This window comes from Sarcophilus harrisii, chromosome 1 (assembly GCF_902635505.1).
Source record: "Sarcophilus harrisii chromosome 1, mSarHar1.11, whole genome shotgun sequence".
Taxonomy (NCBI): Eukaryota; Metazoa; Chordata; class Mammalia; order Dasyuromorphia; family Dasyuridae; genus Sarcophilus; species Sarcophilus harrisii.
The window spans coordinates 551259895-551277166 of NC_045426.1; the positions used below are offsets into that span (position 1 = coordinate 551259895).

Genomic DNA, 17272 nt, shown 5'->3' on the forward strand with positions numbered 1-17272 from the left:
CCCAGCACTGCCCAAAGTTAAAAAAGCATTCCTGCCTAGACAAAATAAAAGATTACAGATTGTTGAAACTCTTTGTTTGCTTTCTAAAATGAATGGATCCCTTCAGAACTCTCAGACGCGACAGGCTGGTGTGTGCTGTGTCCCCACATACATTCCTTTTACTTTGGTTCCCTCTCTGTCTCTCTCAAGCACACTTGCACCACTATTCTTGCATTCCTCCCACCCTCTCATCAATGCCAGTTGGTGGTCCATGAGCTGACCAGGGAGGCTTTTGGTGACCTGGAACAACCCAATCAGGGAAGCTGACCAGGCACGGACATGGAGATTCCTGGCAGCTAGAGTGGGGGAAGGAGGATGGGGCAGAATTTATATCAATAAGCTATCTTTTATGTCCTTTCCCATTAGCAAAATGCTCTGAAATGTTCTTGGTAACACCTGAAATCTTTCTCCTTGGTTTTAACACATCTTATAATGAGTCAAGGTTCTCTAAGTTTCTTGGAGGAAACTTGTCTGATAGGGTCCCTCTTACCTTCTGCTGAAGTATTTGCTCACCCTGTGCCTCTAAGAAAGTTGCTTGGTAATGAGAATGTTTCAGTATTTCTCCTCCAGGTTACATTGTCTCCTACTTATAGAATAGCTTACCATCATAGTTTCATGTGGGCAACTAAGTAACATAATCAATAGCGCTGGACCTGAACCAAGAAGTCTCATCTTCCTGAATTCAAATCGGACCCTGAGCAAGTCATTCAACCCTGTTCACCTCAGTTTCCTCATCTGGAATGAGCTGGAGAAAGAAATGGCAAACCACTCCAGTTTTTTTGCCAGCTCCAAATGGGGTCACAAACAGTCTGGTATGACTAAACAACAAAAAAAAACAGTTTCATGTGGCAAGTTCTTTATTTAGATAGGCTAAAGCATGGAAGAAAAGGAAGTGGAAATTACCCATGAGAAAACATTCACTCTCTTTTAGCCTGAAGTTCCTGTTAAAGTGGGAGCCTTAGACCTTTCTCCATGTGGAATAGGTATAGACCAACCCTGGCATTCCACTGTCAGAGGGAACTTCCAGATGAGAAAATTTCCTCTAACAAGGCAGGCCCCTGCCTTCTCCACAACTTGTAACCTTAGAGAGTTTCCTAGCACCCCATTAGGATAGGTGACTTAGCCAGGGCTGCATAGTCTCTGTCAGAGACAAAGCTTAAACTCAGATTTTCTTGACTTCAATGTTGGTTCCCTAATAACAATGCCATGTGGCTTGTCTTTCCTATTTGAGTCAGTGAAAATTGTGAAATGTAACAATCTGTACCTCTACATATTCATACCAATCACTCAATTAGTAAGTTACACAGAGTGCAAAAATCTAGAGACAGGTGGGTAATGGAGCTTTGGACTTAGAATCAGGAAGATCTGTGTTCGAATGTGGCTTTAGATACTTGTTAGCTTTGTAAAAACCCTCCATAAATCACTTATTCTCTCTAAGCTTTGGTTTCCTCACTTGTAAAATGAAAGCAATTATATGATCTTTAAGGTGATTTCCTGATATTAATCTACATTCTTATAGATATCTGCTCCAGATTTTTTTTTCCTTCTGAACAAACTTTTTTTCTTTTTAACACTGATCATTTAAGAGAATATCCAAAACATTATCACTGAGACTTCAAACTACATTCATGATATATATTTAACTATCATTTAAAAGAACTTAATTATCAAGTAAATTAAGTTTTTGCCCTAAAACAGAGATCAAATTCTGCAAATTAGTGCTTTTGAGTAAATGAAATACATAAATATCATATGAAATAATAAAACAACAATTAAAGCAACTTCCAAAAGCTTAGTCATAGTATTACTCTTAATTATTGCATTTATAGTATATGGTCCTTTCCCCTTTCTCCTCCCCAGTAACAAACACATCATTATTCCAGGATCACATATTCACAAAAATCTCCTTCAAAGGCAGATCTTATTTGTGACAGTTATGATGTATCAAGGAAATACAGGGCCATGGTGAAGGGGAGGTTTAAAAGCTGCTCAAAATAAGTCATCAACTCATAGAAGGAAAATCATGAAGCATTAGCATAGCATGTTGCTTAAGTTTGGCTTATTTTAAAGGGGAAAGTACAAATCTGGACATCTCAAAGTCTTACTAACACTGGAACTCACAATGTATATGTAAAAATAGGTCTAGAGAAAGCGAACATTTGTACAGGAAGAGTGATGTAGTAGTTAAAGGGATGGACTTCCCCAATTGATAAATGGTCAAAAAATATGAACAATTTTCAGATGAAGAAATTAAAGCTATTTATTTTAAAATATTCTAAATTAATATTGATTAGAGATGCAAATTAAAACAACTTTGAGGTACTACTTCATACTTCTCAGATTGGCTAAGCTGGCAGGAAAAGATAATGATAAATATTGGTGGGGATGCAGCAAAAGTGGAGCACTAGTGCATTATTGGTGGAGCTGTAAAGTGATCCAATCATTATGGAGAGCAGTTTGGAACTGTGCCCAAATGACTATCACACTGTGAATACCTTTTGATCCAACAGTCTTGCTACTGGGTCTTTATACCAAAGAGATCATAAAAGAGGGGGAAAGGACACATGTGCAAGAATGTTTGTAGCAGCATTTTTTTGTAGTAGTAAGGAACTGGAAATTGAGTGAATGCCCATCAGCTGGATTGGCTGAATAAGTTATGGTAAATGAATGGAATGGAATATTAGCATTCTATAAGAAATGATGAACATAATGATTTCAGAAAAGCCTGGAAAGATTTACATGAAGTAAGGCTGAGTGAAGCGAGCAAAAGCAGAGAACAACGCACACAGTATCAGTAAGATTATGTGACAATCAACTGTGATGGACTTGGGTTTTCTTAGCAATGTGGTGATTCAAGATAATTCAATAGTTGAAATGGAAAATGCCATCCGCATCCAGAAAGAGAATTATAGAGACTGAATGTGGTTGGAAGCATAGTATTTTGACCTTTTTGTTTGCTTGCTTGCTTTTTCTTACCCTTAGTTTTTTTCCCTTTTGGTCTGATTTTTCTTGTACAACATGACAAAAATGGAATTATTTTAGAAGATTGTATATATTTAACCTAAAAAATAATAATTACTAATATCAATAATATTTTCATATATCATAAATATTTTTATTTACATAAAACATATGTAAAGTCAGCTATTATTAATCTAAATTGAAATTTTAAAAGTTTAGCCTTAACAACAACAATAATAATAATTTTTTTAAAAAGATGGGCTTGGAATCAGGAAGATCTGGATTCAGATTTTGCCTCTAATTCTTACTAGTTGTGTAACCAGAGGTACATCTCTTAACTTCTGTGAGCCTCAGCTTCCTCATATAAAAAAAAATAGATTATTTTGTAAGGAATTTGTATTTTATATCCTCTGAGATCTCTTCAATTGATCAATAAATATTTATTAAGTGCCTACTATGTGTCAGGCATTGCACTAAGTTCTAGGGACACAAAAAGAGACAAAAGACAGTTCCTGCCCTCAAAGAACTTACAATCTAGTGAGGGAGACACCAGGCTAACATATAGAAAGCAAGCATTATGCAGGATATATATATGAGACGATTATCAAAGGATAGGCACTAAAACTTTTTAAGCAATCATTTAAACAAATTAGGAATGCAACAGCACAAAGAAGGATTGAGCATAATGCCATAATGTAAATAAACCAAAGAGGTAAGATCTCACTATTTAATAAAGTCCTGGGAAAAACTACAAAGCAATTTGCTGCAAGTGAGAATTAGATGATCAGCTCCCACATAGATCACAGAAATTCCAGATGGATATATTCCTTAAATACAAAAGTTCACATTGTAGACAAATTTGAAAAAAAGCACTAGAATTAAGAAGAGCTGAGAAAGGCTTCCTATAGAAGGTAGGATTTTAGTTGGGACTTAAAGGGAGCTAGGGAGGTCAGGAATTGGAGCAGAGGAAAGAGGGAGAGGGAGAGTCTTCAAAGCATGGGCTCAGTCAGAAAGAATGCCACGAGCCAAGAAATGGAATGTTCTTATGATCTCTGTTTACAGCAGGAAAACAAGAGCTTTGGAATGCTTATTTATACAGTTTGAAATTTAATAGGGATAAATAAATGTAGAATCTTACAATTGTGTTCAAATAAGTAACTTCACAAGTACAAGATGGGGGAGGATAAGGTTTAGATGGCATTTGTTTGAAAAAGATTTGGGCATTTTTTTAGTCATTGAACATTTATTAAGCCTTTGCTGGATGCCACACATTGTGTTAAAGGCAAAATTCTGTTCCTTCTCTCAAGCAGTTCACAATCTAATGGGAGAGACAATATGCAAATAATTATGTTCAGACAGTAGGTGTGAAGGATAAACTGCAGACCATCAACAGAGGGAAGATTCTAGAATGAAGGAGAGCCAGGAAAGGCTTTTTGTAGAAGGGTGGGATTCTAGCTAGGAATTGAAAGAAGCCAGGAAGAAGTTGGGAGGCGAAGATGAAGAAGGAAAGCATTCCAGACATGGGGGACAGCCAGTGAAAATTAGTAAATTGCAGCCTCAATGTGAATCATCCGTGTGACATGGCAGCCAAAAAAACTAATGTGATCTTGGCTGCATTAAGACAGACATTGCTTCTAGGAATACGAAGGTCATAGTTCCATTATACTTTGCCTTGGTCAGACCACATCTGGAATATTGTGTTCAGGAAATAGCGCCATGGTTAAAGAAAGACATTAATGAGTTAGAGAACAATCAGAATGGTGAAAGATCCCAAATCTATACCATGTGAAGATCAGTGGAAGGAAATGGAGATGTTTAGCCTAGAGAGACTGCTCAGGGGGACATGATAGCTGTCTTCAAGTATTTGAAGGGTTGTCATGTAAAAAAGGGATTAGATTTATTCTTTTTTGCCCCTAAGCACAGAAAAGATATGAATGGAAGTTGGAAAGAGTCATAGGCTCAAAGTCAGGGGTAACTTGCTAACATTTAGAGCTATTCTAAAATAGAAGAGATTGTTTTGGATGGTAATATATTTCCTTTCATTAAAAGTCTTTAAGCAAAGTCTAGATAGCAGTCACCAGGCATATTATAACACCAGACATATTATAATGGAGATTGGTGAAGATATGGATTGGATTAACCACTTGTTCTATTGTTCTGATTCATTTGACACTCACTGCTAGGAAAGATCATAGTTTTGCATGCATCTCACACGTGATTTAATCAAATGAGTCAATGTAGAAAATTCTCTCTGGTTTTCAGAAGCTTCATCACATGAAAACTAGAAAAAACAAGGTTGTCAATTGAATCAATTCAACCAACATTTAATTCATTAGGAAGATAGATTTCATGCTGGAAAGAACTTTAAAGGCCATTTTATCTGACTCACTTTTAAAGAAAATTAAAATGAAAGCTAGAAAAGCCTAAATATTTTCCTGAATTCACACAGTCCTAGATACTGTGGATTAAAACCCCAAACAAAACAATTCTCATTCTCAAATAGCTTTTTGCACAATCTTTGGAAATGTGAAGGCTTTAAGAGTTCCTTGGGTAGAATCCACAAGTACTATGGTAAATTGGAAGCCTATACCTTAAGGATTCCTTCCTTCTAATTCAGAAGTATTATGACATGATACTTGATAGAACTGTGTTTTATTTTCAGTTTTATTAAGTTCATAATGTTTGTTGTTCTAGAAGATTGAAAGGTCCCAACTGGCTAGATTATTGAATTTCAGCTTCATGTAACTTTGTACAAATTAATCCATTTGTTTAGGCCTCAATTCTCTTCTCTAAAAAATGAACTCTATGATCTATATTAGATAATCAATAAAATAAATACTACCAGAGTGCCTTGGGGGCCTCTGCTTGGCTCTATGTTCAACACTATTATCAATGAATTTGGACGCAGGCATGGGTGGTAGGACTGTCAAATTTATTCATGACACTAAGCTGGAAGATACGGCTTGCATTTTGAATCATAGGTTTGGATCAAGAGTTAGGATCTAAAAACTCATTCTACTAGAATGAGACTAAATCTAATAAATTGAGATTTCATGGGGATAAATTTAAAGTCCCCTACTTGTATAAAAAAAATTCAACTGCACAAATGTAGACAGGAGATAGTATGCTCATATAATAATTCTTGCGAAAAAAAAAAAATCTGTGGGTTTTAGTGGATTGTAAAGTCAGTGGAAGTCAATACCATAATGTGATGAAAGAACTAGTTCTTGCTAGTCAAGCTCTCTATTTGTGTCTGTGATTCTCATTCTATGCCATCTCTTCCTTATCCTTCCTTCTATCTCTGTTTCTCCTCCAAGAGATCATTCTCTGCTACTAACAAACACATCCAAATCTCCTTTCCCTTAAAAGGCTTCACTTCAAAATCAGAAGGGCCCTTAGAATTCACCAAGCCCAATTCCTTCATTTTACAGATGAGGGAACTAAAGCACCAAAGTTAAGTTACTTACCTAAGGTTACAAAAATAGTGAGTGCCAGAGTCATTTCCTCTGCATGTAAATCCTCTGCCCTTTCCAGTATAACACATTGCCTCTATTTAGCTTGTCAAGTTATTGTCCTCTATTTCCCTTTCACAGCCAATCTCCTAGAAAAAGCTGTCTTCATTTATTGCTTCCATTTCCTTACATCAATTCAATTACTCAGTCCTTGAAAATCTGGTTTCTAAAACCACTATTAAAATGAAACTGCTTCCTCTAAGATAACCAATGACCTCTTAATTATTAAATCAAATGGCCTCTTCTCTATTTTGACTTTTCTTGACTTCTCTGGAGCATTTGACACAATTGAATATTCTGATTATTTTACCTCCCTAAATTTTTGTGACATTCCTCTCTCTGGGTTCTTCTTCTGGCTATAGTACATTTTGCTAGATCATCATCTTTATCTCACCCCTTAACTGTAAGTGCCCCTGGGCCTCTGTTCTAGGTTCTTTTCACTTCTCTCTCAATATTGTCTCTCCTGATGATCTCATAAACTTCCATGGGTTCAATATAATTGAATATCAACACCAATAATTCTAAGATCTACAGATCCAATCCATATCCAACTACATATCCAACTCTCCTGAGCTGAAGCTCTACATAATGATGCATAATCCTGCAGATCTACCTAAAAACACCTAAAACTAAATTTATATAAAACAGAACTCATTATCTTCTATTTGAAATCACCTCCCAGATGCAGCCTTCTCTATTTTTGTTGAGGATATCATCATCTCCTCTATTACCTAGGTTCACAATTATGAAATTATTATAATCTATTTATTCTCCCTCATCCTCAATTGATATCCTATCAATTGATAGTCTTATTGATTTTATCTGTATAACATTTATTTTATCCATCTTCTTTTCTTCACATATATGATCACTACCCATTTCAGGCATTCATCCCCTCCTTCCAGGACTATTGAAATATTTTCTCAATTGGGTTCCATACTTCCAATCTTTTCCTTATCTAACCCCTAGATTAGCTAAGACACAGGAAATATCATGATAAATGTTGGAAGGAATGTGGGAAAACAGGATCACTAATACATTGTTGGTGAAGTTGTGAACTGATCCAACCATTCTGGAGAACAATATGGAACTGTGCCCAAAAAACTATCAAACTGTGCATACCCTTTGATCCAGCAGTGTCCCAAAGAAGTCACACAAAAAAGGAAAAGGATCCACATTTGCAAAAATGTTTGTAGCAGCCCTTTTTTGTAGTGACAAGGAACTGGAAATTGAGTAAATGCCCATCATTTGGAGAATGGCTGAATAAATTGTGGTATGTGAATGTTATGGAATACTATTGTTCTATAAGAAATGATCAGCAGGATGATTTTAGAAAGGCTTGGAGAGACTTACATGAACTGATGCTAAGTGAAGTGAACAGAATCAAAAGAACATTGCATACTGCAGCAACAAGAATATGCAATGATCAATTCTGATAGATGTGGCTCTTTCCAATAAGGTGCTTCAAGCCAATTCCAATAGAGTTGTGATGGAAAGAGCCACCTGCATCCAGAGAGAGGGCAATAGGGACTGAATATGGACCACAACATAGTATTTTCATTTTCTTGGTTGTTGTTTGCATCCTTTTTGCTTTCTTTCCCTTTTTTTCCTTTTTGATCTGATTTTTCTTGTGCAGCATGACATACATAGAAGAACGGCACATGTTTAACATATTGGATTACTTGCTATCTAGGGGAAGAAATGGGAGAAGGGAGGGAGAAAAAAATTGTAACACAAAGTTTTGCAAGAATGAATGTTAAAAACTATCTTTGCATATATTTTGAAAATAAAAAGCTATTATTAAAAAAAGATATGATGGTTGTAAGGTGTGTGTATAGAGAATATTTGTAGCCAAGGTATAACAACTCTGGGTTATTGAAAGTCTTTTCTTGAAATCATAGCTGAAATCCTTTTTTGGTATAAGGGTTCATGTGCTTTGAAGCTGTCTTCTTCCTCAGCTCACTATCTTTCTGGATCTATTTGTCCTCACTTTGTCTATTTCTGGTCCCAGTTGGATGCGTTGTTTTTCTCCATTTACATGGTAATTGTGAATAGGAGGAGTATAATATTCCCTTTGGTCTCAGTTCTACCTCTCCCTAGCTTGCTTTCCTCTGGAATAGGGGCAAAAGTTTTGTTTCTTCAAGATGCTCCTAAGTATGGAAGCCCTTGAAACTTAACTTCTTTGCTTTTGGACTAATTTATGAAAGACTTTCATTATCCCAGGGGCATTATCAGCTTATTTAATTAGCCAATAACACTGGTCCCTGATTGACCCAATCAAAGAGATTCATACCTCATAAAGGAGCTGGAGTTAAAATCAAGTATACCAAACACTTCATATCAAAGCCTTACCTTTACTGCATTACATTTATTGAAATAGGGTATAGCCCCCATCCCTTACAAGCAAATATAATCTCTATTTAACATTTAAAGTCCTTCACAATCTGTATTCAATTTTTCTTGAATAATTTTATATACAGGACAAGATGGACATACTTAGTCATGAGTGAAGTGGTTAGAGGTAAGAAGGGAGACAAGAGAGTTATCTTTAAATATTTGAAAGACAATTTTATGGAAGAAGTGTTGGGATTGTCTGGCTTGGCCCCAGGGAGGAAAATGAAGGGAAATGACTCGAAGTTGCAGAGAGACATATTTGAGGACAAATATTCTAACACTTAGAGCTTTACAACTGGACACTCTGGGGAAGTAATGGGTTCCTTCTCACTGAAGATCTTTCAATAGATGGATAATGAATTGGAAATATTGTATAAAGCAATAGATATCCTCTGAGATTACTACTAATTTGTGATTCTGTGAATTAAGCTCCAGGTAGAAACTGAAAGAAATAGAACAAGGTACCCTTTGGCAATTAGGAATGAAATTAAGCATCCTTTTGAAACAGAGGTTATCAGAATGTAATAATAATTCACATACCTTCAGATTTTAAGATTTACAATTTTTTTTCTAATCAACAACCATATGAGATAGGTAGTACAAATAAAATTACTCTATTTTTCATATAAGAACATTGAAGCTAATGAAGTTGCCAAAGCCATAGATCTAGAAAACAGGGAGGCAACATGATTCAGTAGCAAGAATATTAGGTCCGGGGTCTTAGAACCTACGTTCAAATCTTACCCTGTGAGGACTACTATCTGCTCGACTATGAGTAAATCAACTAACTTTTTTGGTCCTTAGTTTACTTATTTATAAAATGAAGAATTTGAGCAATGTGGCCTCTCAACTCCTTTTCAACTAGCTTGATCCTGGGAAATGCATGTCAAAACTTGAATAGAGATAGTCTTATTTGACATTTGGTACTTTTTAAATTATACTAAGTTTCCTCTAGAGACTGAAATACCTCTCAAGAAAAAAAAATCAAGAAGGGTTGTAATGTCTTTTTTAAGTTAAAATTGTTGGGTAAACAAAATTCTGCCTTCTCTTGCTTCCATCTCCTTTTTCTCCCCTCCCCCATATAGAAAGAATAACAAAGTCCCTATAACAAAGATGTATAGTCAAGCAAAACAAATTCCCACAATGGTTATGTCCAAATAAAATGTCTGCATCCTTAGTCCGCATTTAGGAAGTAGGTAGTATGTTTCATCACTGAGGAAACCATTTTCCTTGAATGATTGTCATTGCAAAAACCAACATAATTAATCCTCAGCCTTTCAGTTGTTAGTCTTTACATATTATTTGCTTAGATTTTTTAAAATAAATTTTTCTTGGGGCAGCTAGGTGGCACAGTGGATAGAGCACTAGCCCTGAAGTCAGGAGGACTTGAGTTCAAATATGGTCTCAGTCGCTTAACACTTCCTACCTATGTGACCCTGGGCAAGTCACTTAAAGCCAATTGCCTCAGCAAAAATAAATAAATAAAATTTTAAAAATATTTTTTTCTCCTGGTTCTGCTCACTTTACTCTGTATCAGTACACATAAGCCTTCCCAGGTTTCTCTGAAACCATCCCCTTCATTGTTTCTTACAATACAGTAGTATTCCATCATATTCATCCCATTCATATAATCTTCCAAAATAATAATCACATATTTGGTTTTCTTTTTTATGTCAAATCAAACAGAACACTTTACTATTAAGGAAATCTGCAGAATGTTATAAAGTTCTCCTATATGCCCATCTCTAAAATTAATCTTAGAGATGGAAGGCCAAAAACTGATTGTTCTTTCTAATGAAAACAGACACCACAAATAATTTCCTGCTTATTGTCAAAAATTTATCTCTGAATGGAGAGGTTGGCAGGTAGTATCCTGAACTACAAAATATTATCTGCTTACTTTCTTGTAAAGAAAAAACTTCATAAAATTATTTCTGCCCATTTTCCCTGTAAGTTCTGATAGGGAAACTCCTCCCTCCTTACATGCACATACACACACACACACACACACACACACACACACACACACACAAACCAGGGTTAGGAAGAGACCAAAACAGCCCAACTGTTACACTAGAACAGGACAGAGCTGAGGCTATAAAGTAAAAACCTTAGTAATGCTTGATGATGGGCTATTTCCAGGGAATCAATGCTGCATTAAACTATGAAACTGGGGTTCCACCCTGAATCTGGAAACAGCTTTTCAAGGACAGCTGCTCTCTTGCCCTTTTTGCTTACATCATTAAAAGCAGAATTTTGATCCATCTGGGATTTGGAAAATACTGATTTCACTCCAACTCGGTCAGTTAAAAAAAAAAAAAAAAAGGCTGATTTTCCATCCAAGTCATGTAGTCTGGTTGGAGTCCATCCCACTCACGGATACTTATTGTCTGGATCCACCAAACCCTAATCTTGAGGCCCAGTGAAAAGGAGCAAATAGTACACTAAGATGCTGCTTCAGCTTTCTTTTTCCTCCTCCTCTCTTTATCCCTTTAGATAAAAACTGAAAAGGACTAAGACTGTCCACTGATGGGAACCTTGCCTCCTTACAGAAATCATGAAATCAGTGCCAGTGTTTTGTGTTTCCCCTAGGGAGAATGAGTAACTAGGTTACTCAAATTGTTTAATTAATGAATGTTCAATAAAGAATGTCATCAAGAATACATTCTACTGGAAAAGGAGATGTGTATTCAATAGATAGAAAATGAGTGACAACAACATTGGTACAACAACTAAGTGCTACTTATGGGATCCTTGGGATATTCAAAGAGCCACGGGAAGGATCCCAGTCTATTAGCAAGATACATTATGGATGATTTATGGAAAGATTTGGCTATGGATCACACTGAATGAAAAACATATAGGGGATTCTGTACCCACCATGCCATCTAAGCACCTGTGTAAGGCAGTCTTGTACAACATTCAGTACATCACTGAAGTCTTACGCTCAAAGTAGCTAATCAAAGGATTGGCATTTTTGTTCGCCCTATAAAGTGTTGATGAGTTAATGGTTTAACTTCAGTCTTAAAGCAAGAAAGCTAGAATGGGAAAAGCATAGTGTTCAAAAGCTGAAGATTTAAATGGGGTAGATATCAAAAGAAGCATTCTAGTGAAAGAAAGACATGGATCGGGGATGTTCAGGCCAGTACCAACAGAGACGTAAAATCTAACCTAAGGATCTTTCTTTCTCCTAACTAAACAAAATCAGGGAAGGTCACCGAATGTGAGTGATACCCAAGACGGGCACTCATGAGAATTCAGGAAAGTTCTTTTTTTTTTTTTTGCCATTGGGATTTGTGTCAGGGGCTTGCTGTAGACTGATGCTGGGTGTACTTTGAACATTGAAAAGAACAAAAAAAGCAAACAACTCTCTCCCATCCCAAAAGAGATATCAGCAGGGGTGGTTAGTAAAAAGGGGACTGGAGACAGAAAACCTTTTGTTCCTAGAGTTCGTTTCATGTAGAGATTGTGAGGTGAATGGCTTTGAAATGAAGCGGGTGTATGAAGGAGTTGCTAGGTCACAGGAAACAGGACTGTCAGAACTTGCTTTGTGGGGCAGATTTCTTTTAAAATTGAGTTAATCTTAAAAAGAATTTACTCTTTTTCCCTAGTGTATTTTTTTTTTTTGCGGGGGGAGGAGGGAGTAACCAAATTCGGAAACCTCTCGGTTTTTTCTTCCCGTTTTCCCATCCCTTTTCTGAGTTAAAAAAAAGTCTCACTTTGCCTTAAGCCTTCTTTGTCAGGCTTTTTAGAATTTAAGAGGTGGGGGGTGGGATCAGTTTTACCTTGTCCCACGGAATCTCTCCTCGTTAGCCAATGAAGGGACGGTATGCAAATGAGTTCAGTAGTCAGCCTGCCTCAATCAAAACAATGAGCTCAGAGACTTTAGAAACTTAGTAGTACCGAGAGCTCTGCAGATTCAAGCTGACAAACCCGCCTCAATCCAGGGACCCCTCTCGTTTTGATTTAACTCAGCATTCCATGGCGAAGCATATTCTTGAGCCTTTAATGCAGTCTCACTAGTTCCAGAAAGGACTGAATTTACTGCTGCAGAAATGAAGTACAAGGTAAGTTTCTTTTTGCAAGTTTCTTGCTAAACTTGTTGCTTTGAGTGTGCCCGCGGCATTTCTACTCCAGCCTTCTGAAGAACCCTCCCTTAGGGTTCCTTAGGGACCTGAATAGCTTGAGTTGAAATACCCCAGGCTACATTTATCTTTGAAGCTCCGCCGAGAATTCGGAGCAGGTCTTTGAACCTCAGGGACCAGTCCCTTCTGAAAGTTGTTGGAGGAAATGACCTGCCAGGTCTTTTTTCAGAGTCACTTTAAAAGCAGCGGGTAAAGATATATACTGTTATTTGTCTCTTGAAAAAAGAGGAGGCGTTAGCCAAAGTCTACTCCCTGTTTTTTCCCCCAGAGCCTCCGGGGCTTCGGAAAGGTATCTCTCGGAAGGGGAATCGAAGCTGCTGGATCTTGAAACTGGTTTCCCTAGAGGATTTATTTCAGGTTCTTAAAAGTGCCTTGCTTTTAAGTGGAGAAAGCAGTGTGCCATCTGTGTATTAGTGAGAGATACCGAAACCCCAGGCATCTTAACTGAGTTGTTGATGAAGTATTTTGAGACCCTTTCTCCCCAGTCATATGGCAAAGCCGGGGTGTAACAATTGTTTTTGTTTGTTTGTTTGTTTTTTCTCTGAAATGATGACCTGAGAACATGCTCAAGTGTATTTCTTATGCCTGAAAATTCTAAGCGGAATTTTCTTTTAGTCCCCTGCAAGGAGGATCTTGTTCCAGCAATTCAACCTCTGCATTGATTCTTGGCAAAAGAAGAATGGAACTTACTGTCTCTTTCATTTTATTGTACTCATCTGTGCTAGGGAATGAGCATGCAAACCTTATCTAATGTGAAGAGCAATTATATTAGGGGGGTAGAAAGATGGAGTAGTATACCTTATACTGATTCTGAGAAGTGAGTGAATCTTGAATGTCTATATTTCAGAAGAAAGCTCCATAGAGAGAAACAGAGAAAAGAGACAGAAACAGAGAGTTAGGAACAGTCACTGATACTTTTTTTATTGGAACTTTGTATTTACTGATTGACATTCAGTATTGCGCTTGTTTGGAAAACCTTTCTTACTTTTTCCTATAATTTTAACTGTTTCATGCCCTCGGTTTCCGATTGTGCAGGTTGTGAATAATGTGTTCTAATATCTGCTAGCAATGGGAATCAGTTATGGTTATATTATCGGTCACTTTTTGATTGCAGTAATGGGGATAAAATAGTACAAAAAAGCTAATGCCGTCATCATTTTTACTTTAATTGCACTGAAAGGCATATACTTAGATCAGGAAGGGATTCACCCATTCCAACCCCCTCATTTTACAGATGAGCAAACAAGTCCAGAAGAACTTGCTCTCTAGTAATCAGCAAAGGTGAAACTTGAACACAGTTCTTTTGACTCCAAATTCAAGACTCTTCTCATTCTACTTCACCTTCTCTATGTCTTATCAGAAATGGAAACTTTTTGTTCCTTTCGGTCTAGATCAGTAAGTGATATTTAAATTCCTTTATGCATATTCCAACTTCCAGTTATTAGCATTGTTTTATGTAGCTAAAAGAAACTCCTGCCCATTGAAATGTTGTACTATGAGATGAGTATTTCTCCTTTGTAGTTCACTACACCAGGATAGGATTTTGGGAGTGATTTTCTCCCCTTATGGATATAAGCATTTCCTGAGCTGTAACGCTTTCTTAAATAATTTGCAGAATTAACCAATCCATTATCAAGAGGTGGAGGTGATAACAGTTTTACCTTATCCCAATGAATTTTCTCCTCTGACCAATGAGGGGACGTTATGCAAATGAATTCAATTTATTAAGAGCCTACTAAGTACCAGGCACTGGGAATACCAACTCCAAAGTATGAAAAGATTCTGATAGGGAGAAGCTTTTGTTGTAAAGGGGAAGCTAAATGTGTGTGAAAATGCATGCAATGTAAATATAAAGTTAATAAATATAGAAGTATATTTGGCTACATTGATCTGAGGCTATGACAAGAACTTTGTTCTAAGAAAAAAAATTATTTCATAATCCTATATACAGTTACACCAATGGTGGATTTTAACATTAAAATCTTTAAGCAAAAGACCAAAATTACTTTGAAATCTGTTACCTCCTTACTTACTTTACTTTTATGGAAGATGAAGATCTGTAATTGACAATGACAGTTACAATTTGATATTCAAGGAGAAAACCTTAACCATTGTTTATGTTTTATGTCTGATCAACAGTGAAAATGATAACTGACTTTAATGTTATATAAAACACAAAGAGAAGTTGATTTTGGGTTAAGGTCTTAAATTCTAGTCCCAAATCTGCCACCAATTTGATGTTTTAGCAAATCATAGCCTGAGGTTCACAACCATGAGGGTGTTGTACTAGAGGTTTCTTTGAGTTCTAAATCTGATGAGCATATGATTCATACATACAATTTTTTTAATTATAGTTTTTTATTGACAAAACATATGCATAGGTATTTTTCGACACTGACCCCTGCAAAAACTTCTGTTCCAACTTTTCTCCTCCTTCCCTCCACCACCTCCCCTAGATGGCAGATAGTCCCATACATGTTAAATATGTTAAAGTATATGTTAAATACAATATATCATACATACAATCTTATGACATATAGAATATGACGTATAGAAGGTCAATTTTGCATGCCACAAAAAATGAGGAGGTTAATTGAGGTTAAATTCCTAGTGGCAGAAGCAGGATTAGAACTTGGTTCTTCTAATTACCAAATTACTAGATTTCTGTTTTCTGTTCACTACACTACAATGGCTCTCTAATGAAACACCTCAATGATAATAAATCTAATCCCTCTGTGATTCCTTTCAAACTTTTCACACCAAAAAGAAAAAAAAAAGAAAAGGGGGGAAAAAAGTCTTCACAGTGGGATATGACCCTATGTTATGGGAACCCATCCAGTATTATGAACATGAAATGAAATGCTATTTGGATGAAAATTTTCCCTTCTTTGTGCTATTCATTTGTCTCCTGTAGTTAGAAGTGGTGAATTTTGTTTGAGAAGCTGATTCATGGAATAGACTAGACAAAGAGACAAGAAGAAAATACCGTATTGAGAGAATCAGGTTTATAGCTTACATAAAGTTTCCTGCTTGACTGGTATATTTACTTCTCCCAGGAAGTTTAAACTACTTTGCTTAAAAGTATTCATGCAGGACAAATACCCATAGACTATGCCTGGGTTAATGCTGGGTTTGGCAGTTATTGGGTTAATTTCATTGGGTATACACTGTAAGATGAGATAATTACTTCATTGTAAACTCCTAGAATTGATAGTGATGTAATTGACTCTATACACAGCTCACTCTATATTTACAAATTTAAACCCAATTAGGGCCTTTAAAATATTCTTTGATAATTCAGGACCAATAGAAGGCTTAGAGGTTTAATTATTCCATATTGGCTATAATAAAAGATCATATTAATTAGACACTAACCAGATGTCACTTCACTAGGGGCAAGGGACACACAAACACAATCTTAGGATGATTTTCAGTTTCATAGCAATCCTGAGAACAGGGCTTAAAAAATTAATTTCTTAAATTTCTTAAAAAGCATGAATTGCTTTTTAGACATACCCAAAGACAGTATCCTTACTCTTTTGTGAAAAGACAATAGTCATTGTTTTCATCTGTGTCCAGTTTCTCTTAGAGCTAGTCCCTTATTTTGTACTATGGATAAAAAATTTGGGAGGCCTAGTTTCTAAATAATTTCTATGTGTTCCTTTGTCTATAGTGAGAATTCACTAATTTATCTATAGTACCTCTTTGACTTATTTTCCTCACCTGCCTATACAAAAATTTCCATCTATTAAGCTAACAGGGGGGAGACAGTTAGTCTTGGTTATCCAGGAGGAGGATAGTATATGAGTAAGTATATGTACAGCTGTGTTTGACCAGGAGTCTGAGATTTCTTTCTCTATCATAAGGCTTTTCTTCAACCCTGTGAGCACTCAATAAGTGCTGTTTGGTTGACTTTTAAGACTTACTACTCCAGCTTCGCCTTTGACTTCATCTGTGACCTTGCCAATTTCTGAACTTCTTTGCCTCTCCAATCCTTAAATTCTGCTGGTTTATTTTTGCCATATAAGGATTTAAAAAAAAAAACCATTCCTGTAAATCATCTGAGCATGGAAAAAATAGGCACACTGTCAACAAGGTGATTTAGAAACATTACTACATTAAATTCTTACACAGAATCTTGAAGTGACCAGTAACATTCCAACCAACAAACAAGTTTTAATTAAGATTTGGCACCATGAAAATTGCTTCAAAGGTCTTTGA

The 17272-nt window shown here is 36.3% G+C and overlaps 1 protein-coding gene across 2 annotated transcripts in view; it reads left to right on the forward strand.

The window, feature by feature from the left end:
* NEDD9 (neural precursor cell expressed, developmentally down-regulated 9) overlaps nucleotides 1-17272 on the forward strand; it is a 139730-nt gene that overhangs the window by 68333 nt on the left and 54125 nt on the right. The window contains exon 1 of one of the 2 annotated variants that reach the window (XM_003760176.3): nucleotides 12691-12973. The exons of the other annotated variant lie outside the window; for it this stretch is intronic. Within the exon in view, the coding sequence (XP_003760224.2) occupies nucleotides 12962-12973 (12 nt within the window). The 5' untranslated portion in view covers nucleotides 12691-12961. Of the gene's footprint in view, nucleotides 1-12690; nucleotides 12974-17272 lie in introns of those variants that run through there. 2 annotated transcript variants of the gene reach the window in all.